General features: G+C 37.1%; 3 protein-coding genes across 3 annotated transcripts; all 3 read right to left on the bottom strand.

Annotated features, from left to right (window-relative positions):
* Positions 1 to 989: 989 nt before the first annotated feature.
* Positions 990 to 6,491, bottom strand: glmp (glycosylated lysosomal membrane protein). The gene is made up of 7 exons (XM_015374381.1): positions 6,362 to 6,491; positions 5,798 to 5,962; positions 4,882 to 4,980; positions 4,627 to 4,791; positions 2,908 to 3,126; positions 2,038 to 2,306; positions 990 to 1,950 (listed from the first exon to the last, which is right to left on the bottom strand). The coding sequence occupies exons 1-7, from the start codon at positions 6,470 to 6,472 to the stop codon at positions 1,776 to 1,778; spliced, it is 1,203 nt and encodes a 400-aa protein (XP_015229867.1). The 5' UTR covers positions 6,473 to 6,491; the 3' UTR covers positions 990 to 1,775.
* A 1,200-nt stretch (positions 6,492 to 7,691) lies between these two features.
* On the bottom strand, positions 7,692 to 15,690 carry cct3 (chaperonin containing TCP1 subunit 3). The gene is made up of 14 exons (XM_015374378.1): positions 15,571 to 15,690; positions 14,279 to 14,340; positions 13,957 to 14,007; positions 13,800 to 13,862; positions 13,601 to 13,697; positions 13,410 to 13,527; positions 12,416 to 12,602; positions 10,315 to 10,464; positions 9,263 to 9,395; positions 9,091 to 9,172; positions 8,833 to 9,013; positions 8,507 to 8,752; positions 8,124 to 8,255; positions 7,692 to 8,042 (listed from the first exon to the last, which is right to left on the bottom strand). Exons 1-14 carry the CDS (start codon positions 15,596 to 15,598, stop codon positions 7,950 to 7,952), a joined length of 1,623 nt encoding a protein of 540 aa, XP_015229864.1. The 5' UTR covers positions 15,599 to 15,690; the 3' UTR covers positions 7,692 to 7,949.
* A 191-nt stretch (positions 15,691 to 15,881) lies between these two features.
* LOC107084492 (protein disulfide-isomerase A3-like) lies at positions 15,882 to 22,384 on the bottom strand. The gene is made up of 13 exons (XM_015374380.1): positions 22,114 to 22,384; positions 20,832 to 20,910; positions 20,636 to 20,753; positions 20,441 to 20,548; positions 20,219 to 20,345; positions 20,011 to 20,124; positions 19,795 to 19,920; positions 19,206 to 19,388; positions 18,989 to 19,097; positions 18,739 to 18,867; positions 18,142 to 18,221; positions 16,957 to 17,014; positions 15,882 to 16,871 (listed from the first exon to the last, which is right to left on the bottom strand). Exons 1-13 carry the CDS (start codon positions 22,275 to 22,277, stop codon positions 16,782 to 16,784), a joined length of 1,485 nt encoding a protein of 494 aa, XP_015229866.1. The 5' UTR covers positions 22,278 to 22,384; the 3' UTR covers positions 15,882 to 16,781.
* Between the last annotated feature and the right edge of the window lie 2,223 nt (positions 22,385 to 24,607).

The following is a 24,607-nucleotide window of genomic DNA, read 5'->3' as shown; positions in this document are numbered from 1 at the left end:
TTCTGTGGCTGAAAGTTTGAGATTAATTATTGCTTTTGGTGAAAACAGTGACATTAAAAAAAATATCCACATTAAGAATGCATCTTTTTGTGTGGAGCGTGTTGAGCATTTACTCTCCAACATCTACAGGCTCCTGGATTAAGACACAAACACATTTTTGATGCTGGTCTTGTGTCTGACCTCGGATCAGAATAGCAACAGATTTAGGACAATTTCACAAAATCCTGACACCTTGCTGGATTAATTTGTTGCGGGATAACGGCTATCTGAATTTCTGAAATGGAAAATTCTGGTTATGTGGGGATTTATTTTATCCCCAAACTTATCCTGAGTTATGACTTATTCAAATTTCTAAAGTGGTGCAAAGATGGCTTTGGAACAAAGGAAAGAATATGTGGAATAGCACTTATTCACCCTTTTGCATGGTGGAGACGTGTTGTGCTGTGGGCCTTTTAAGAGCTAAATTGACAATTTGTGTTATGGTAGCTGGGATGTTTAGATTCATCTTCATGCCAGTTTTTTTAAGTTTATATGCAATCATTTTTTAATTATTTTTTTTTTTTTTTTTTAATTCATTACCCTAACGGGTCCATTTCACTGGACTAACTGATCAACTGTATTTCTACATCTGGAATTTCTCTAAATCTAAAAATCTTCCTCCAAATGTAGTCGAATTGGAGTCTGAATGAAGATCATTTAAACAAAGTTTATAACGAACAGAACTTACATTGTCAAATATCTTAAAAATAGCGATTAAACAGTTCAATCTGATTTCATGTCTTCCTGGAGATGGAACAGTTAGTAAAGCCTTTATTGCCTTTTATGCTTAATTGTGCACATTTAATCAGTATGTGAGAAACTGCCATCATTTATGGGTAGAATGTTTAAAAAAAATAATAAAATCAAGTGTTGATGTGAATAAAATATAAATGTGAAAACAACTGCATTTTTCCACATTTATTTAGACCTGAAAAAAAAATCTAATAGCTTTCGCAGGTTTTAATAAATCCTGAATTTTACAAAAACCAAATAAACCTAATGATCCAAACTCACACATCTCCTTTACAGCTTAGAAAAATGCTCCAAAACAGACAAACACATTTAACATTTTATTGAAGTAAAATCTTTTGAAGATTATACTGCTCAGCAGCTTCTCAGAAAAAAGAAAAAAAAAGATTGCATGAACCGTTTAAAGTTGTGAATACAAAAAAGATTAAAATGATTCTGTTAAAGTCCAAAACATGCTTGTTGTTATGTTTACAATAAACCCTGAGAGCTCACGCTGAATCCTGATTGGTTAAATATTTTTAAGTCCCATATTTACATAAATTTCTGGGATGTTCCGCCTCAAACCAACAACAGACTGTTTAGCTGTTCTTAAAATTTATCTGAGTTTAGTAATGTAACATTTCCTCTAGTTTTATAACAAAACAAAAGAAATAAAATAAATACCTGTGTTGTGCAATCAGCAGCCTTCTGGACAATAAATCATTTGCTCTAAAATCTCAAAATCCTATGAAATATTTATACATTTTAAAAAAAACATTGAAATTCTTTTATATACAATAAATGTTATAAATCCTTCTAATTTAAAAAGATTGTTTGTTTCTAAATGAATCTAATGACTAATCAGTTATCCATCACCTAAAGACTAAACCTTCAACCTGAGAAAATGAGGTTTACCTTTGTAAAATAAACTGATTCCTGATTGGCTGAGCCATCAGTGACTTCACTTGAAATAAAAAGTGTTTCTCAGCTCCTCACTGACTGAGTTGTCAGTTGATTGGTTGGTAGGCTGCATCAGAGGTATCCCTCCTCTTCATTATGAAGACGCAAACTCCACCGACCAGCAGGAGGACGAAGGGAATCCCCAAACCTGCCGCCATGATGCCGATCACCAAGGGAGAGAACGAGTCGACAGGAGGAGAGCCAACGCCCACCAGCATCGTCCTGAGGGAGACAGGGCATGAGGATTTAACGCACAATTTCTGATTGAACGCTAACGTCTAACAGCCGAGAACAAAGAGATGAACCGACCAGCTGAGGAACATGGTGCTGTTGTAGAAAGGTTCTCCTGCGATGCCGAAGCTCACGTTCATTCCCACAGCTCTGGGATCAGAATAAAAAGCTTTGATCAGAGCTGATGAGTCCGTCGTCTTGTTACCGGTCCACGGTTGCGGCTCGGAGTGGCGGCACGGCGTCGCATCCTCTAGAGCCGGACGGGGCCTCCGGTATGCCACAGGCTTCCACTGGACAAAACCCAGGATGTCTGAGCCGTTGTTCGCTGAGGAAACCCACTGAGACACCTGAAGGGTCAAAACAGCACAGAGTTAGGCAGCTGGAGAAGGGATGGTTCACTTTGATTCAACTAAAACAGGAAAATCTCCATTAAAACAGAATTCATTAAGGCAGCCATCTGCAAACCGTGCTTCAGCACAGCTGATTTTCATTAACAGCTGATTAACAGCCTTTTGCTGAACTGCAATTATCAGAATCAGCTGTGGTGAAGCAGAGAAACCTCTAAAACCTGCGGTCCTCGAGGTTCGACTTTGGACATGCCTGTGTTAAAAGTAAAGTGGAGGATGTTTGCAAATTTTTAAAAAGACTCGCCCTCTTCAATTTAAAAAGAAATGCACATGTACAACCCTGTACCTGCTCCCAAAAGGGAACGCCTGCTAAACAAGTGCAGGAGACCCTTTCCCAGTTGCTGTTTGCATCCTTATACTAGCTTACTTTCCACCAGGAAAAAAAGAACATCTTCCAAGATACCTTTAAAGGTAAAACTTCTCTAACAGCGTCAGAGCTAGTGAAAAAGATTAAGTAAAAAAGAAAAAAAGCAATAACATTATAAAAACAAAATGTTTGTATTGTTCCTTTAGATTTTATGACATTTTGCTTCATCATTACCTTGAATATTGAAGGCGTGTATTCATCATCAATGAACTGGCGAACATCCACTTTGCTCAGCGGAAAAGCTCCGCCCACTGCCTGCAGCTCCAACACGAACCTGGATGTGTTGGAGCGAGGCAGCAGGCCATCAAGCCACACCTCCACCTGGGAGGAGTTAGGAGAATGAAGAAGGCGGGGCCAAAGCTCGGGTCGCCCTTCTGAGCCGAACACAGTCAACTGGAAAACAAAGATGTTTATTCATTTCATGCCTGATGGAAAATCACTGCCAGCTTCTTTCTAATAAGAAGAAATTAGATATCAGACACTACTGCATAATTTTATCTGAGATCCGTGGAAGTTGTGAGATAGCCAAGTTTACGTAAGGAGAAAGGCTGGGGAACATAAGAACAGGTGGGTTTATCAACTTGCTCAAAAGAACATTTTAATAATAAATTTGACAAATTAAATCCATCAGATTATACATCAGAATGATCAGGTCATTATTCTTATAAGCCATGTTTATAAAGACCCTTTATTTGTAGTCACCTTATGATTATGAGATGGCAAAGTCAAAAAGATAAATCATTATCATTATGTTATGAGATATCTAAGGGAAAAATTATGAGATAATTTAATGATATTACATAATCGTGGCTTGCCATAATTATTTTATAGTACTATGCAAGGAGCATCCAATAATAAGATGTTATCTTATTAATTGGCAATAGCCATTTTATACCAAGGAAAGATGATCCCCTACTGATGAGATAACAAAAGAAGAAGTAAGAGGCAGCAATGGTAGAAGATGCATAATCCTGAGATGAATAATGATTTTTGTCTGAATCAAATATTATTATGGGATGGAATCCTATTTATTTCATATAGTTTAAATATACCATCACTTGAATCCTATGAGTTGCTTTAGCACAATTATGAGATTTTAGTAACAGTAAGCAGCAGCTATCATTCTTATGACCTTCTTTGTTCAAAGTTTAAAGGTATAGTGGAGGATGTTCGTTTTCCAGGTGGATCATCAAAATAAGTGGTCCTCTAATTGTCAATTATTCTGGTGATATGTTTACTTAAGGCGGTCCTATGTGTTCGTCGCCATTTTCAGTTACTTTGGTGAGTCTGACATAGTAGAAAAATTGCAAATCTTCTTTTGGAAAGTAAGCTTGTTATGAGCGATATAAAAAGCAACTTTTAAACAGAGACGTGCGCGAGGAGAAATGGGACTCGTGCACGCTCTCTAATGCGTTTAATAGACATTCCCTCTCAGAGTTGTGCATATGCTTTTTTTTTAATTTATTTATTTATTTTTTTTTTTATTGGAGAGGACTGGTCTTTTCAAAAAATTAGGGAAAATCCTCCCCTATGCTGTTAACTTCATCACAGTAGCATGATATAGCTAAAAAATAAACAATTTCCTAAATTTAATTTAGGCTAAAAAGATATAACAAAGCAATAATATTACGCACCTGAATATTCATAATGAGAATTCTCTCTAAATTCTCTACTTAGCTAATCTTAGCTTAACTAATGCACGATTACAAGATAGTAAATAGTATCAGATAATTATCACCTTGTTTTCACAAAATCTTAATATAAATGAGTTCTTAATTTTGCCCTTGCATTTTGAGTCTAAAAAAGAACAGAATAACATTATATCTATATTATAATATAATAATAGCACTACTATAATATTGCTGTTTGAAATGATTTATCTCAAGGTCCGACCTGAAAGCACAGAGATCCGTTGATGGCATGTGGGGCAGACCCACAGATCACAGCTGTAGGTTTTGACAGGTTCATGGGAGACCAGCTGAAGTCCTGCAGCTCGTAAGGAGGGAAGAAGTTAGAGGTTCCCTCGGCTGTGTTGTTTTCATCATCGTACTCCAACAACTGAGAGACACAACAAAACTGTTTTCCAGCAAACGCACAGACAGGTTTGTGCTACAAGGTTAAGATTGGACTCTTGCAGAGGCTCCTGACCCGGCTGAAGACAACAGCTGTGCTGTACAGGATGCTGCTCTGTGGCTCCACCCTCAGGCTGCCGCTGGTGTTACGAGCCACAAACTGAGGCCAGTTTACCTAAAGCACAAAACGAGAAATAAATTAAACATTTAAAATAATATCTGAAAATAATAAATAAAAACCTAAGACTGTTATTCTTTGAAGTTGGTTTCCTAATACCCAAAGAAAATTAATGATGACATGTAAAAAACTAATTCATTCTGATTTTTATCCAAAAGAATGATTTAAATCAGCTTAAAGAAACTATTTTTTTTTTCTGCAGCTTCGAGATAATATCAAGGTATTTTTGACATATTTTCTAGCATTCTATGACACTGCATAGCAATAAAATAATATCATTAAAATGAAACTAGATTTCGGTAAATACATAAACTATATTTTAAACATCTTAACTTCAAAAAAAGGGGATTGATTTCAAACATTTATTGCTGTTAAATTTGATTGTAGCTTATTGCTTTTGAAAGCCCAAAATCGTATTTTTTAAGAACTTTGATTAAATAGGACCAATAAAGATATTATTATATTTTTTTAAAAAATAAGGAATGTGAAGTTATGCTGACTTAATAGGCCCCATTCTCCCCATAGGAGAATTTAGAAGAAAAAATGTGTTAGGGGGGAAAAAAAGGTGCAACCTGGCCTTAGTCAACAAAGGTGTAATTTCAGAAAAAAAATAACTGACTGCAAAATTGTATTTATTACGTTGGTAAAGATAAGCTAAATAAGATCCACAGTTTGTGCTTTTTCTTACATTAACCCATCTTGATGAAATTACGCAAAGTAGAATATTCCTGTTCAAGAAGCTAATTCGCATAATAATCAATAATAACTGCTGTTTCTGAAGTTTTTCATGCTCAGCAAAAAGTGTCGCTCAAACCTCAACGATTGAGGAGGGAGAGTCGGTGTGCACGACCAGCAGTGTTGGCGCCCCCTGGCTGCAGAACAGGAAGTGCAGGGTGTCGTTCCCTCCCACAGCTCGAACATGCAACAGTTCGCCACCAGGGGGAGGTGAGCTCGTGTTTGGGTACAACTTCACTGTCAGCTAAAGCATAGAAGAAGAAAAAAATTGATCAAAGAGCACTGATAAATTATCAACACAAAGGCTTTTGTGTTGAGGAAAAAAATAGGATTTCCACACAGTTTAACTATTGGAGGAAGAAAGGGTCTGGATATGTTTGCTAACGAGACTTATAATTGATAGAATTATCTTTAGCAGGTCACAGGAGTGTTGTTTTTTTATAGATTTTTGTCAGAAAAACTCCTATGCCAATACCAGAACTTAACAGTAACTAAAACATTAATTCTGCATAAGAACTGTTAAACATTTGCTAATAAACCCCTAAGCCATTTTAGTCAGTGTTGCACTTTAATTGGACACTTTCACTTCCTGTCGTCCATACTCTAAATTTAAAACATATTCGGCTTCTCTGTATTTTCTTACCTCCCTTTTGTAAGAATCTCCTCCGTTGAATAAACTTTGAGACGAACTACAAACAAAAAGGAGTAAAATCCCCCAAACTCTCCCAGAATCTGCTGTCATTGCAGCCGCCATCTCTGTTGTGACCAATGTGTGGCGAGAATCACATGACCGCTTCCCTCATGTCAGCTGACTGCTTTGGAAGCCCCGCCCATCTGATTGATGGAAACAGGATAGCTGCACATGTGAAAAAGTGCAGCTGGAAGCTAATCCATTCGATCGACCCTATGGTCGATATGAAAAATGGATTAGCTTCCAGTCCTCATATTAAAAGGTTGTAATTTAATTGAGTCTTTTAACAGATTTTATCTTAAGGTGACTTTTTTATATATATAAAAAAAAAACTAATTCAAGAAATTTTCAAATGTAAAAATAAAAAATTATGGTTCCACAAAGGTAAACAATTTTTTTGCAGATTTTTCCAGAACTGGCTTTGATACCTTTTTCCTCAAATGAATTTTGATTGCTACCGTTTGCAGGTACTCTAAATTATATTTGATTAAAAAAAAAATGTAATTGAATTTTAATAGTTAAAAAGAAACATTGGGACGAATTCAGCACCTTGTACCTATGCCTGAGCACAGAAAATAGCATGCAGAGTAGAAACTCCTCAGAACCTTCTGATTCTCCATCGTAGAAACTCATGTCAGCGTTTTTCATGTTCTCATAAAAAGTACAATCTCCATTGCTCAATAGAGGCTCAGCTCTCAGATTCTGGCTTGTTTCCTTCATTGTCAAACTTTAAAAAAGGGAGGGGGACACAAAATAGTTTTCCACGAAATTGATATACCATAAAATTTTAGATTTCTTCCAAAACAGGATTGCAACTCAGTACGAATGCAGCCTACATCAGAGAAATATTCAACTTAGAAAGATATTTGACGAATAAAATAAAGGAAACAATGAAATCCTCATCTACCCTAGAGATCAAACTGGAGATGGAACACAGGCTGTCAAAACTCGAAGTTTTAAGATTGATTTTGTCTTCCTCTATCAAATAAAAAAATAAAATACATATATATATATATATATATATATATATATATATATATATGAATGAAACTAAAAACCAAAAAGATATATAAAATCAAAAGTTCTAGCATCTCTCAAAGTATTTAGCAATTGAAGAGGAAAAAAACAAAAAGTCAACTGTAAGACCTTAAAATTACCACAATCAGGCAGAAGCTATAGACAGTCATCAGTGGAAATCAGTTCAGTGAGCTCTGCAGGGAATAAGACTTTAACACAGTGACCTAACAGAGACAGAGTGCCTTCAGCTTTATTAAGTTATCAGGTTTTTCTCCAGATACTTTGAATTCATAACAAACTTCAAGCTTCAACAGAAGCCCAACAAAACTTTACAAAATAAAACTTATGCATGAACACAACCATAGACGTTTTTAAGGTTTCCAAGTGTTGTTATTTTTATTACGTTTCAGTGAGTCATCTGGTCCCCACACATGCACACGTACAAAGCCTACACACACACCCACTTATACACAGAGAGCTGGAGCGACTCCGCTTTTCTGGGTCAACGTGGATCCAATTGGATCTACTCAGCCCCCTGTCCTCCCATCTGCTCATCTTTTTCCTTCTTCTTGTGACCAGAGACGATGTCATCGATACGCAGCAACAAGATGGCCGTCTGTTTGATAAAGGAGAGAGCGTTACTGGTTAGGTTCAGCGTGTGTAATTAACACCAATGACGTTGGACTGTGGTTCTGACCTCCACGGCGGTCTTGTAGGTCTGAGCTTTCACAGCCAGCGGATCCCAGATGCCGAGGACAGACATGTCGGAGAGGGTGCCGGTTTCTCCATCTACGCCCCAGGATGCACTGTTCTCCTGAGTGTGTTTGGCCTAAACAAACAGAGGCAGCTTCAATCCCACAGTCGTCCAATGAGCAGAAAGGTTCTGACAGGAACAGGTTTACTACTCAGCTCAGTTTGACTCTGTGTCTAAAAATAAAACTGTTCAAAGCTCTGACTGTTTATAAGCCGTTTCCATGTTTTGGGAGAAATGCTTCCCTCCCTTTGCTGTGATTAGGTCTAAATACCGGGTTTCAGCTTTAAGGTTGGACGTTAGAACCTTGCTGAGCGTCTTCGTCTTACCCTAAGTGATGTCAGCACTCGGATCGTGGAAGCTCCACAGTTCTGGATCAGTGTTCGAGGGATAACCTCCAGAGCCTGAGCTACGGCGCGGTACGGCCACTGCTCAACACCGGTCAGAGCGCGGGATCGCTCTGTCAGACGCTTTGACACTGCCATCTCAACGGCACCACCCCCTGGCAGCAGGAAGGGGTCGAGCAGCACATTGCGGCACACCTGCATGGCATCCTGCAGGTTTCTCTCCACCTCCTGCAGAAAAAAAGATGCCATTACAGACCCAGCAGCTCCCCGGTTGATGCCCCAGTTTATCAGGTAGGGGGCGCCCTCACCGCCAGGATCTCTTTGCTAGCTCCTCTCAGCAGGATGGTGCAGGCTTTGGGATCTTTGCACTCTGTGATGAAGGTGAAATATTCGTCTCCAATCTTCTTCACCTCGAACAGCCCTGCCTTGACTCCGACATCTTGCTCACGCAGCTCATCTGTCCGGCTGACAATGTGAGCGCCACACGCCCTGACAAAGACACAGTACTGAGATTAGGAGACGGCTACAGATGCTACCAGAGTCTGATCAGAGGCAAAGCAGCACACCTGGCGATGCGGTTGTTGTCGGTCTTCCTCACACGGCGAATGGCGGTGATGTTTGCTTTTACCAAATAGTGCTGGGCCAGATCTGAGAGAGAATTAAAAACTTGTTCAACACTGGAAAAACAAAAACATAATGAAGTGAGATTCTTGTTCCAGGAGCAGAAGGTTTCAGTACCTGAAATGCCTTTCTCAGTGAAAACCAGATCAGGTTTGATACGGATGATGTCCTCACAGATCTGCTGAATGTACTCTTCCTCCATCTTTAGGATCTTGCCAAAGTCTTCCTCCTTGGTGATCTCTATGTCAGTCTGCAGGGAACAATATGTATTCAGTTCCTCAAACATGAAACAAAAATTCCCACAAAAACCAAACCTTAAAGTGCAACAATTTAATGTTTAATTTTAGTTAATGGACCAAAAACGAAGTCCGTCACATAAACTAATCTGAGAACAACAGGCTTGGTTTAAACACCTGGATGTCCATCAGTCATCCTTCCACAACTAGGATTAACTTTTATTTCAATCTAAGAATTTTGTAGCTCTATTTTTGTTTGTAGGTGTTCAGTTTGAAAACAAAAGGTATAATTCAACCTAAATTAAATCCATAGCCATCTAACCACAAACATGTAGTAAAATGCCAACTTATTTGGATGGATGGATGGATGGATGGATGGATGGATGGGCAACAAAACCTGGTATCAAAAAGACCTGGAAGCATAAATGCAAAGCTGAGTATGGCTGAGTATTATAGGAAACAATCTAACACAAGTTGTGTTTTTAAAATGTCATATTTTCTATAACCTTCTGGTGATAAAAAATGAAATATTTAAATGGTTGCAATAAATTACGGACATTATTCAGAGAATAATTAATCAACTTTATTTCTATTATGTTTTTTTTTTTATATAATATTGGATCTTGTTACATCCTAATGAGCACTGATGTCCCACAGTCATACTTTTCCTTGCACAGCAAACATTTTTATTTAGACTGCAACGCAAACATGATTTCCACATAAATAGATGTGAGGGGCGAACATTCTGCTCTAAGAGTTTCACCTTATAATAATATTATGCAATATTTTGTTTCACTTGTGAAGAATCTAGATTTTTTTTCCCCCTGTGTATTTCAGGATTTGTACGTCAAATTGTTATTATTTTCTTCAGGGATAAATGCTGTTTCAGCTTCATTCCAGCTGTTTTTCTGTGTTATTGAGGGGCGATTGTACCTGGCTCTCCCCCTTCTTGTACTCCAGAGAGCAGTCGAGCAGGACGATGCGAGGGTTTTTGATCATCCGTCTCATCTTTGAGTGAGTGACGTCCTTGTTGATCATCACTCCCTTCAGCACACAGGAATCATCGATGATCCCACCTGGAACCTAAACACACAAGAGCAAATACGAAAAAAAAAAAGAAAAAAAAAAAAGATTTAATTAATGATCCTGCAACCATTTTTAAGGTTCCAATGATATCTCCAAGACACAATAAGATAAAGAAAAACTGGAAGAGGACCAAAATAAGAGTAGAATAATTTAGACCCATTATAACTTGTTTAACTAATACAGTTTTTTTATGCCCACATTAGAGGTGAGTATTGGCATGAGTGTTGCGATTCGATACATGTCGCGATACTTGGGTCACGATACGATATTATCACGGTATTGCAGTATCACTATATATTGCCATATTTTCCCCAGCTATCAAAATCAAATGATGAGATAAAACAGCAAGTGCTGTATATTTTCATCAGAAAATATTGATTAGGTATTATTATCCATGTTGTTTGGGGTTTTCTTCCACTGTGACTGCCTAAAATACAGATTTGGTGCTGCACGCACAGTTAAAGGGCTCCACAGCTCTTTCTGCCAGAGTGGTGGTGCAGAGGTAGCCCATTTTCCCATCAATGTTTTATGTAACCATTTTTTTTTTTAAATCGATACTAAGAAGTGAAAGATCGATATTATATTGGGCAGCCGAATATTACGATATATCGCCAAAACGATTATTTCCCACACCCCTAGTCCACATCTCTTTCCTCTCTGCTGCGTTCAGGTCTAAACACTGTAAAAAAGGCCTCCGGTTTATGAAATGGTTCTTATTTTAAGTTGTTAGCAAGCTGTTAATAAGAGAAATAATCCACAGTTTTAGTAGAATTTTTCAAGGTAAAATAAATTAATTGAGGCTTGAAATAATTCATATAATATAGAAAACAGTAAGTCAATATTCAAACTAATCATTCCAAACTGATCTAAACGGTCATTTTTTCATTAGATACATGTATAACTTGATCCAAATGATATTAGTAAAGTCAGACGATTGTTAAATATGACTAAAGAAGCTCAACTGACTGCAGCGATTAACTCTGGGAGCAGAGATCACCTCTTCTGAGCAAGCATGCGGCGACAGTGGAAAGACATCTTTAAATTAACAAGTAGACGTCCCCTCTGTTAACATTACTAAAAACATTTTGATCACACTTTACACAAGTTTGACAGGAGCAGAAATGTTCCTTGTTATAAATAAAATCATGTTTGAACTGCTTAGTCATGGAATAAATAAAAATCTAATTTATTTCTTCAAACCAAATATAACAACTTATTGAATTCATAAAAAAAAAATCAGATAAAAAAAGACCAAGGACTGAAAAAGTAACCTCAAAATAAAAATCCTTTAAAAACAAACAAAATCACGAATTAAAAGAAAGAAAGTGTCATGACTGATAATAAACCGGACTAAGTTATGCCATCCAAACAAATTTGCTAAGATACTGAAAAAATTATTTAAAAAAAAAAAAGAGAGAGAGAAGTAAAAATAAAAAGTCAAACTCTATATTAGCCAAGTGATAATTTTGTATTTAAATTTTAGGTGGTTGCACAGCTTTGCGTTTTAGAAAAATACAAATATGACTCTGCAGCTACATCTGCACCCCTTTTTTTTTTTTCGATAAACACAAAACCCAACCAATTTACCATTAGGAAATTGCTGCTGTTGATGCCTCATTTTATCTCCCGCAAGTTTGGTTGTTCTGGTTCTATTTGATCCTGAAATTAAAACACATGATCTACCACAGGAAGATTCATGATTTTAATTTCACTTTCTGTCTTTTAAAATAAGCCTCAGCAGATTAGTTAGTGGGCATTAAAAACTTGGGAGCATAAAAGCTGGGTATGGTTATAATTATGTAAAAGTTATAATATTTTAATCATTCTATATTTTCCAACATGGTTTGATGATGACACCAGAATTAAATTGATGTCATTTTTGCTTTACAACATGTCCTCAAGGATAATAAAGTGACTTATTCCTCGTTAAGCCATCCGGCAGCCATACCTTCTCCACCTTGGCGTACTTCTTGATGTCGATCTCTTTGCGCCCATTCTCCTCGAGCTCAACTGTTCTAACAGCGTCTAGCGCGATGCCGCAGGCGAGTTCTGACCAGCGGCTCAGAGCTTTGGTGTTGATTGCAGAGTGGACAATCTTCAGCATCATGGAGCGGTCTGAAGTGTCCACAGGGGTGCTGTGGGAAGAGAGAAAGAGGGTTCAAATCACTGGACCTTAAAAGAAATCCATAAAGTCTATGTTTTCTTTTCTTCTAGTTTTATGCAAGTTTAGAAGCAATTTGTATGAGCCATTGGGAATGTTTTTTTTTTTTGTTTTTTTTCTCTCTATTTCTATCATCTTAATTCTTATCTCCTTCCCTCTTCAACTCCGTTTCCATTGCATACAATTTTATTCCATAAATCATTTCTAATCAAGAATAATTACAAAATGAAACCTTATAGCAACATCCGTAAACAAAGCTGTTTGGCTCTGGAACATCAGAGAGATGGTTGAGAATTCCCACAAAAGACCCCCATGTAAACTGATGATAGTTATTTGACCATGTAAATAAATGTCTTCCAATGTAACATTTTAGGAAAAGTTTCTTAAAAAAAACTAAAACAAAAAACACAACAGAACTTCTCAAAACCTGAAAGTCAGAAAAATGCTGCAATCATAGGCAAAAATATAAGAAATGCCAAATCACAGTTATCATATTGCTATTTATGTTGATATGGCAGTATTGTCCAACCCCATATCAGACAGGCTACATGTATCTAGATTTTTCTACATACTGTTGTTAAAATGGCCTTTAGGCTGCAACTAACAATTATGCTGTTAAATAATCCATTAAAGATCAGGTGTAGACCACAGAGAGAGAAATGGTGATGCCATTTGTGAAAATTGTGTGGAAACTTGAATAAACAAAACTTTAGCTAGGTCAAAACTTTTTGGCACTATGGCACAGTATAGGGATACCAGTTATTCCATAGTCAGACTCTACCTGATTTCCTTCAGAGTTACCAGCATGTCCTCCAGAGCCTGCCTGTAGGCGCTGATGATCACTGTTGGGTGCATCTGCTGCTCCAGAAACTGTTCTGCTATAGCCAACATCTCTCCAGCTGAGGCACAAAAAAAGATTCTGGATCATCAATTTTATTTCTAAGGACTAGTCTCTGCATAAACTAAACTTACCTAGGATGATGACTGAGGTGGTCCCGTCTCCCACCTCTTCATCCTGTGTACGGCTGATCTCAATCATGGACTTGGCTGCAGGATGCTGCACCTGAATCTGTTGCCATGGAGATGTACGTTAGGAAGAAATCGAAGCCAAGCTAATATCTATGGACAATTCTAGATGATCCAAAATAAGAAACTTGTTGATGATTCTAACCTCTCGGAGGATGGCATTACCGTCATTTGTCATGACGATTCCCCCGGTTGGGTCCAGTAACATCTGTAAAGAGGAAAACATAAGATGAATCACTGACATGGAGAAGAGAATTGTTGTGCTGGGACCAGATGCATTGAGCATGATGGAGCAAACTCACCTTCATCATGGCCCGTGGGCCAAGACAGGTTCTGATCACATCTGCGATGTTCTGAAATGAATTGGGATGTTAGGGAGGTGACCACATACCAACAGATATATTTTTATGTCTGTTTAATGTCCAGTTTAGTAACTGAGAAATGATATGCAAGGTGCACCATTACGGTTGTTGATATGATGACTTTTCTGCTTTTTTATATTCCTGCTAAATTCCTGCCCAATCAAACTGTTTTATTTGGTTCACTTCAGGTTTCTACAGTTGACTGACACCAATTAACAAGTATGTCTTTTAGGATGCGGGAAGAAGAAAAGTAGAAGCCTACCTTTGCAGCATTGATGTTTCCTGTCTGGACTTTACGCCCCGACTCTCTTTTCACGTTCTGGTCTGGAAGGAAGGACGTAAATAGAGGAAAAGTTAATGGATGATGTGGTGTTAGGAAAAAAAAACATCTGTTCCAAGATATGACTGAAACCTAAATTAAATCTTAAAGGTTTTGTAAAAGCAATTATAATCACACAACAGAAACATTAAATATGACCTTTCAAAGCAACTGCGGTATACTGACAATATTAACCCTGTTTTACATGCTTCCTTTGTGTAGATACTGATATAAAATCTAAACATTAAAAAGAGAAAAAATAGTATTGCCTCACGTTAGGAGTGTTTTAATAAGAACGTCAGAAAGTGTCAGTGATGGAGCTATTTTTAAGCGTCTTATGTCTCAGAATAAAACAGCCTTTCCAAGACAATCACATTCAACAGCTTAGAAATGCTCACAGCAGCATGAACATCAAACTAAAATGAGCTTCAGCCATAAATCTCAACATGTATGAATTTTAAATTCATACATGTTGAGATTTACACAACAGCTTGAAACCAAACTCATGGTCCCATTAATAAAAACTGTAAATCATATGAAGGTCTCTGCATCCAACTGACAATATCAATTTGACAAATTTCTTGAACATATTAATCGAATCCTTTAATAATAATAACCATGTAACACTTGGGCTTAAAATGCAAGGCTTCCTGTGCTAATCAAATATACAAGAATAAATTAGCTAAAATATCAAAATGTAATGATGCTAATACTCGATATAATCCAGTAAAATAATACACAACGATTTGAAATACGAAGTTAGCAGCTCAGACATTTACTCTATTACGTGAGTATGTTATATATATGAAAAGGCCCATAAATCAAATCCATGTTTAACGTACAGTTTTAAATAAACAAGTTAAAAATATGTTTTCTGTTTGAGCTTAAACCGCATGTTAATGCCGAGTAACGGTGACAGCTAGCGGCTATTAGCATCTCTCACGCGCTTTTCTTTGCGTATGAGTTTAAGATGCTAACACCGGCTGGGTGGAGATGTTAGCACACACAGCGATGGTTTAGCACGAGCTAATAATGCTAACTATACCGGTCTGAGGAAGTAGCGCCCTGATGCAAAATGCAATAGCCTTATTAGCACATGGTGCTTAGCCGCTTTGTGTTTCAGCAGCTCCGTTCTGAAAGTTAATGGCAAAAAGCAGACCAAACCGGAACACCAGCGCTTCTACACTCAAAATTAGATGTTAAAAGTGTTTCTTTAGATTATTTTCTGTACTTACTGAGCACTAAAACTTGCTGGCCGATCATTTTTGACAACGTGCACCGGGGAGCAGCAGCTTGGAAGGTTCTGGGTGGTGCGGCGAGAGGGAGGGCTCAGACGAAAGGGAATGAACTCTAGCCGAAATGTGGCCAATCAGAGAAGAGATTGTTTTTGATTGACATGTTCTTCAACCAATAGAGTGAATGAAATGTATTCAGTAAGCAATCCACCTTTTAAGGAAAAAGAAATCGAACAAACCCCTTTTAGATTCCACCAATGTTTATATTACAATATTCACGTTATTATTTAAATGTATAGCAAATTAAGATGTATATATAGATTTTTTTTTAACATTTGATTCCTCGCAGCATTTTCACTAATAAAAATTACACAGTACTTAAGGAGGAACATACTTCACAACCCATCAATCCAAACACTCTCATTCACATTTAATATATGCATTGATTTGTAGTCTTCAATCTTTATGGCATCAGAGTATCACATTGTTCTGAAATACTCCAGGAAAATAAAATGTATTCCCAGTGATTCATTATCTGAAAAACATTTTGTTGCAGTATTAATATAGTCAATTTTTAGTGCCAACAGATACTAAAGTAAGTCAACATTTAGGAATTGCAGGGTGAAACAAAATATATGTAAAAAGGGACTTTATCTTTGCATCCAAAAAAATAATTATTTGATTTTCAAGCAAGCTTAGGCATCACCATCAGAACTACACAAACTGCAAATTAACAGTATGATGCAAGTTAATATTTTATTAAACAGTCCCAGCAGAGTTTCACTGCAAGTAAGAAGGCTCAGAACAGATTCCAGTTCTATGAGTTTGTCACAAAGCTTAGAATCTCTCATTAAATACAAATAAAAAACAATAAAGCACCATATACAATTTACACAAGATAAAGAAATATAACATATGCATAACAGCTTTGCATAAAGATACAAATAAATAAACCCAATGCATTTAAGGTCGTTCATTAAATAAATAAATTAATCAAATGAATAAATAATCTAGTGAGGCAATGGAGCACTTCATTTGGATATTTCGAGTTTAAATAAAAATCTGAGAGGATTCAGTCTGTGTTATGGACACCTGTTTGTGTAAACTCAGACTGATTCTGCACCTTGTCCATCCAAAAGAGTAGGAGAGGGTTCTCCCCTTTATGTGTCTTTCTTATTTTCTCTAGCTTAAGATCCATGAGTGAACAAGTGTCACAGTTCATCCTTAAACCCAGGAATCACCAGATTATGACTCGCCTCACGTTTCAGAAACTTCAAGAAGTCCTTCAGCTCCCGAGTGCCCTGAAAAGAAGCCAGAGACGCCATCAGACTTCATGTGACAACCTGCTGTTCTAAAGCATCTGAAGCTGGACTGGCTGTGAGGTACCTGGTATCGAACAGGATCGTCTTTTTTACCCACAGGAGCAAAATAAATGGTGGGAAACCTGGAAGGAAAGCAAAAGAGGGTAAAACAAATAACTATCTTCACAACCATAAACTCTTTTTACTGGGGTTATACATGATAGAGCTACATTCAAATACATTTATAGAAGAGAGGGCAAATTTAAGATATTGCTGGCAGAATGCTATAAAAAGCCCCATTGAAAGTTTACCAACAAGCCTGTGGCTGAAGGCGCACTGGTCAGGGGAGTTTTTAATAAACCTATTTGACGCACATGGAAAAGGCTGGACCCTAAAATCATCAGTGTGCACTATGGTGTGCCATTATTTAAGCAAGGGAAAGTGGTTCCAACTGATGGGAGGATAGATGGAGCTTATTAAACAGTAACAGGTTAAAAGAAGGGACAGAAGGTTCCCTTTTTCGACAGGATAAAGACTCCAAACATATAACCAAAGGATGTTCTTGTGTTAGAATGGCCTAGTCAAAGTCTAGACCTAAAACCAATAACAAATCTGTGACTAGAAGTGATATGCTAATCATCAGCAAACTTAAGAAGTCTGAATGTCTATTTAGTCTGTAGATGAGCGAAGCTGACAGAGACAAAGGGGGCACAACAAAGTGTTGAATCAAGAGCAATAAAACAAGCAAAAAGGATGCAGTCTACTCTCTTTGTCTTTTGCAACGTTCGAACCTAACACACTTTGGGCAGCAGAAGCAGCCGCTTTACATGCAAAGTCTATGGTTGATGCGCATTAAGGCCCATTAAAAGGTCCTGCAACGCCTCTAGAGCAGGAGGACCTGCACATCCCGATGCATCTGAGCAGCTGAAGCAGTGCCTCATGAGCTTCTGACGCTTGTGACGCGCTTAAAAAAGGAAAAGAGCAAAAATGACCCTCCTGCATCCTCTGGATGCTCTTGTCTTATTACCAAAACAGTAAGGAAAAGGAAAAAAAAAATAGAAAAAAGAAAGAAACTTCAGAGAAGATATTTGAAAATAAATACAAAAACAGGGCAATCCTGTGAAAAGTTCAGAAAATGAAAGCCCCAAGGATCTGACTAGCGTCAAAGAGCTAAAATATCCCATTATTGATTTGAAGTAGAAAAATTTGAAATATTTCATAGAGAATAAAAAAAAAAATCTGCTAGGAACCATAAAAGTTCAATCCTCACCCTTGGACATCGTATCCTAATGGGACGTCGTTAGCGACGGCGTTCATCTTGGCGATAACGGTGTTTGGGTCAGAATACAACTGAGGAAACAGATAAAGAAGACTTCAGTATCTGAGGAACTGTGAATACATAATAAGAGGCCCATAAATGCTATTTGTTTAAACTGAAAAATAGTTTATATGGTTAAGCCCAATAATGATTTATAATTTTAAAAAAAGCTAAAAAAGTTAAAAGTATGTTTATTTTTCAGACAAGACAAAGGGCCAATAATTTTAGTAGATTTAGTGTTGTAATGTTTTAACGGAAGATCATGTTTTTTCTGAGTAGAAGTAATTTTTATGTTTTAAAGCCACTAAGCCATAATTCCAACTTGACTCTAAAAGAAACTGTAGAAGGAGCAAAAGATTATTTTTGGATTAATGCCCATCTCATTTCTTGTCAGAAAAGACAATTCTTGAATGAATTAAATTAATCTTAAGTCCAAATCTGACACGGGTATAAATACTTCTACATACCTGTAGACTCCGTACTTGTTTATATTTGTCATGATGGGGTTTTTTAAGCTATTCAATTATGCAATAAACTAAAATTTTGTACCATTTCTGCCAGCTCTCTGTAAACTGGTTCCAGCTTCTTGCAGTGTGGACACGATGGAGAGTAAAACTGAATCAGAACGTCCTTATCTGGGTCGTTAACGACGTCATCAAACGACTCTGCAACAACTACCTGCATTAAACAACACCGACAGATGACTTAAGTTATAGCAGAACCAGAGTCCAGCTGCTGGTCTTTCTCATCATTCCACCAAACATATCAAACTGCTGCTACACCGTCACCTCCATCTTACCTTCACAGGAGCAGTGTTCTTCTCAGGTACTGGTTCTGATCTGATGTAACGCTTGAGACGACCTGCAAAATAATCCTCCAGGAACCTCTCTAGTGACTGACCGTCCCTCCTGAAACAAACACGGTCACGCTCACCAGCAGCACAGGAAGAGGACCCCGATTTGTCCTGTTTTAACCTAATGCAGCAGCACGTAGCCTAGTGCGGCCATGTTACCTACGTGAATTCTTCCCTCATGGTGTACTTGTGGCCCAGCTTGGTCCGGATGGTGACGAATGGCAGCTCGCCTCCGTCTGACGTTCCCAGGCCGTAGTCATCCTCCAGCTCGGCCTGGAAGTCTCTCTTATTGGCTACTGAGAACATCAGGCCACGCCCAACGTATTTGGATGCTACTTTCATCACCCTGGCAACAGGCACAAAAAGAGAGAGGGCTGAATACAACTTTCAAAACTATAAAACATTCTTTTTTAAAACTTATGTTGCACCAGTTAATTATATTTTCTCGTATTTTTGTGTAAACTTAAACAGCTCATTAAATCCATCCGTCCATCAAATTTTCCATCAAAGAAAATTCTGAACATCTGATCTGCCATTCACTGATCAAACTAATGGAGCTCATAATACAAACCTGCTAAGCAATAAGAATGTTACCATTAAAAACCTGAACCAGGGGTGCTTTAGATGAGGGATTCTCTCTAAACCTGACTACAAAGCAGAAGTTACTTTGAAGGTGGATTATTTATCCTCCTTTCTCCCCCCAGAAAACACAACCATTATATTAGTGTGCTGCTAATATGAAGGCGCTTCACCTGTTCCTCCAGTAGTTGGACCCTCTGACATTGTGATGATAGTCTACGTCATAGTACGCTGTGAGTAAGTCGCGAACCCGAAGGCGATCCCTGTTCTCCACCGTCATGTGAGGACACAGACCATAGCTGAGCACGGACAAAAAAAAAGAATTAGACAAAGTAAAAAAAACAAAAAAACAATTTCCTCTTTAGGTTGTGAGATGGAAAATATCTCACATGTGATCTCTGATGAAGCGTCTCAGAGAGCTGATGGTCAGATAATCTTTGAAGACCACCACACTGTCCTCAAAGGCGTTGGACAGTCTTGGAGGTCTGAAGAGTAGGACACTCCTGAAAAAAAACAAAAAAAAACAAAAACAAAGCAATGTAAAAAGAACCAAATGAGATGATTTACTTCTGCAAATGATTTGTCTAAAAAACCCACTCATTTTGAGTGTGCTCGTCAGCGATCTGTAGATCAGTGATGTGAGCAAATCTGAACTGTTCTCTCAACAGACTGGCGCCGTTCAGAAACTCAGCCAGACGTGGAGCATCAGTCCCTGAGAAAACACCTGAAGCACAGAAAAAAAAAAAAAACATAACACCAACCACATGAGCCCTGCAGCAGGAAGGAGTCCAAGATGAGATGCTGTAACAGCAGGCATACCAACAATGCTGGCATCATAGTTATTGACAAAGTTCTGGAGGTCTTCTTTACTCTTCAGGTGGACTGAGTCCGGGCCACTCTGCTTCTTCATGTAGTTGTAGATCCCATCTGAACTCAAACACATCCACATCTACACATAAATCCCTATTTTTAACCTTTAAATCTATCTTGTTTGTCTTCTTTTATCTTTTTTACTTGCAGTGCGAGGCCCATCATAGGGTGCAGAGTCCTTCCCTGACCTGAAGATCTTTAGAGTAGGATACCCAGTAACACCAAAGCGAGCACAGGTCTCTGTGTTTGCAGTGCAGTCAACCTGGAAGACAGAGAGAAAGTTTTTTTTTCCTGTTTGCAATAACAACATTAGCAACTGTATTTGTTGCAGAAGTGATACCTTTGCCAACTGAACGGTGCCTTTAAGTCGACCTGCAGCTTTTTCAAACTCCGGGGCCAGTTTTTTACAGTGGCCGCACCTGAGGGACACATGAGAAGAAAGAAAGAAAGGATGAGAGCATAAACCGAGAGGTAAAATATGTACTTTCAGAAGAAGAAGAAAAGAAAAGTTAAAGCAAGACTAAATAGAGAAATAGCAAAGTCTATGTATGTAATTCGCCATATATGAAAGAGGATTAGGGCTGTTTAAAAAAAATCCCAGAATTAACAGTCAAATATTTGGGAGTCTATCGCCAAAGCTCAGGATTATCACTTCAGTAGGTAAGAATAGAAAAACGTATCATAATTCTATGAGAATAATTCTGAGATGCAACTCCGAAGTCAATAGTTTGTTTTTATTTGTTTATTAAAAACTCTAAATCATGTCACAGACTCTGCATCACACTAATAACACCAAACCAAAAATACTGCATATTTGCACCATATATAGTTAATGTTCTGAACTTCCATATAAATGCATTTTTTTGCACCAGGTTTTTTCTCCCACACTGTTTACATGTGATCACTGCTGCACTTTATGTAAAGAAAATGTTGATTTACTGTCTGAAAAGCTGTACGAAACTAAACTTTGTTTCGTATACACTCTGTATACAAAATGATAATAAAAGTTGTCTAAAAAGTCTAATCAAGTGGCAGGTTTTCTGTTTGTTTGTTTTTTTTATGTTGCAATCCTCTTCTGTTATCTAGGAACCAGGTTATCAGGAAAAAAAATAAGCACATGACTTTATTGACTTAATTTGAGCACCACATATATTTTATATATAGTTTTTTGAGATAGCTTTATTTAACATATAAGATAGTAGAGGCAAATCTCTGTAAAGCTGTAACAATACTAGTTAAAATGTTGTAGTTTGTAGAGGTTCTTGAAGTCATGAGCGTGGAGCTGATTCCAAAGAAAGCAATCAGCTAAGGTGAAATTTAGCTTTTTTTTTCTTCGAGATTTTCCTTAGATAGAAAACTTTGAATCAATCTGACTGTATGATCTGGTGAACTGTAAAGTGCCTTGAGGTGACATGTGTTGTGAATTGGCGCTATATAAATAATCTGAATTGAATTGAAATACTTAGAGAATATTTTATCATATACAACTTACATATTCATATTATAAAGAGGAATATAATAATGAGAAAATATGGAAGACAAAATGCTGGAAGACAAAATGAATCCACAGCAGTTAAAATTCAAAATCCCTGTACATGCCCAAAGCTAGAGGGAAATGTTACCACGGAGCGTAGAACTTCACGAGCATGGTCTCGTGCTCCGTTGCCAGGTAGTCGAAGTCCGCGTCCCCGAGCTCCAGTACATCTCTGCGCGCACACAGAGCGGTAGGACATAGAGAGAATAGCGCCAGAGAGACCGAAGACAGGAGATGGATAACAGGCATCATGAGAGGGAGACAGTGGGACCAAAAATAGACTGGAAAATGAAATAAATACGAAGAAAATTGGGCTGTCAAAGAGCGAATCTGACTGTAGCTACATTTAGCATCAAGCTACCCCGAAAAAATAGACATTTCCGGATATAGCTGTCAAAATAATAGTAGATATTCTAACTATAGTTTCTTATTTGTATTTCTTGACGTTACCTCTTTAAAACTAATTATCTTTCACTTTCAACGTCTATAGCGAATTTACATAAAATGTTTTCAATACATACTCCTTTATTCACAAATGAAATTACCAGCTTTTAATTTGAAGGGTTTAATCGGTTTTGATCATTTCCTATGTGACCTGCCTTTCGGTGGGTAACCGCTAAATGAGAGGCGGGTCATATGAGACGGATCCAAAAAATTTAATTTCTGATTGGTTCTCTGACATGTTAAGCGATGTGATGTAACCGTACTATTGGTCAACAGCCTGCCAATTTTAAGGACAGTTACTGTCCCCTTTTATTTACAGTAACTAGAAAATATAATAGATATATAATATATATTTGACGTTGAATTATATTAAAAATAATTCAGTTAAATAAAATTCTGTTACGCACATTTAAATAGTAAAGAGTAGAAATTATTATTTTAAACTGAATTTACTGGGTCAATTTTTTGGCTTCATCTTACCGTTAGTGGGATTTCTTTCAACTAATTTATTTATATAGGTGTTAAACGCTGCCTTCTATAGGACTGAGATTAAAGTATAATACTGTAACCAATTTATTAGTAAATGTTTTTAATCATGTAAAATGAAGAATCAATACGTCTAAAGATTTGCATTATATATATCTATTTCCCAATTTGAGCTGATCAACCAACGACCATCCGTTTCTAAAAAAAAAAAAGAAAAAAAAATACAACTTTTAGTTCTTTTGCTCCACTTATCTGAAACGAACTCCCAGGAAAGTGCAGAAACCCCAAGTTGCAATTAAGATAAATAAAAAAAATTGAGTGGTGCTATCTAAACATTAGTTTGTTTGTAGTCAAGCTTTCTTTCATTTTAATATCCATTTTTTTTAAATCATGGTATTTTATTCTCTTCAATTATTAATTTTTATTATTTAATTTTATTATTTTAACTAATTATACATTCCACTGCAGCGCACTTTTGTTTTATATATATTTTTTAAGTATAGCACTTTAAATTGTATATTTTATATAAATGTGCTATGAATATAACATTTTCTTAACCCACTACAAAAACAACCAAGATTTTATTTTGAAAAATATAAAAAGTTTTATTCATGTGACTTTTTTGCACATTAAATACAGATAAACAGTCAGTAGAAAAAAAAACCTTCATCCAAGATAAGCAAGGCTGTTTTTTTGGCCATGGTTACCAAGGCAAGATTTGTTTTCATTTTTTTAATGAGATCTATGGAGTTTAGTTTAAATACTCCTTCAATAAAAACAGCTTTTTAGCAGACGCTAGAGCAGAAACAGACACTGTAACTCTAATCCAATTGGTAGTTAAGGACACACAAATTTACATAATTCAACATACATTTCTATTAAAATGTATCTTAAACAGTTAAAGCTGCCTGTAAAAACTAAAGGTGTTCAGAGTGAAGGGACACCAAGTGTTTAAGGCATTTAAGAGTCCCAAACCCTGATAGGAGAGAGCCAGTACCAAATCTACACTCATTCATTTCTTCAGTTCAGCAGTTTAAATGCTAGAAATAACAGGCAGATAAAATCTTTCAGAGCAATTAGAACTTAAAAAAACGTAGTCTATTTTGACTTTTTTTTTTTTGGTTCTGTAAAAAAGGGACTTCACAGAAAGCCAAGATCACTGAGGTCATTGGAGATATATTAAATACACCTAACAATAAATACATTCAAATTGGTTCACAAGTAACTCCACGCATTTCCCAATCAGAGATGCTGAATTATTTTGTCACATCTGGAGGAACGGTCCAGTGATCTGGGATCCGCCAAGCTTTTCAAACCTCCTGTGTACAAAGTTAATTTTATGAATTGAATTTTAGTGCCACCTTCCCAAAATGTCAAACTCAAGCAGCTTATATGAGATTGAACTATAATTTAATTGTAGGTGGAATGTATAAGAAAATTAAATCTAGTAACGTCAAAAAACAAAAAAAAACTTGTTGGTTGGAGCTGGTTGATAGTTGCCTTTTGTATCTCTGCATCTTTCCATGTCTTCTTTTGTCTCCTTAAACCCCAGTCGGCCTCGGCAGATGGCCGCTCACACCGAGCCTGGTTCTGCAGGAGGTTTCTTCCTGTTAAAACAGTTTTCCTCTCCCCTGTCGCTACAAGCATGCTTG

Source organism: Cyprinodon variegatus, unplaced genomic scaffold, assembly GCF_000732505.1.
Source record: "Cyprinodon variegatus isolate N-32 unplaced genomic scaffold, C_variegatus-1.0 Scaffold101, whole genome shotgun sequence".
Classification (NCBI taxonomy): Eukaryota; Metazoa; Chordata; class Actinopteri; order Cyprinodontiformes; family Cyprinodontidae; genus Cyprinodon; species Cyprinodon variegatus.
The sequence above is the reverse complement of the archived record's forward strand: the minus strand, read 5'-3'. Positions and strand labels throughout refer to the sequence as shown.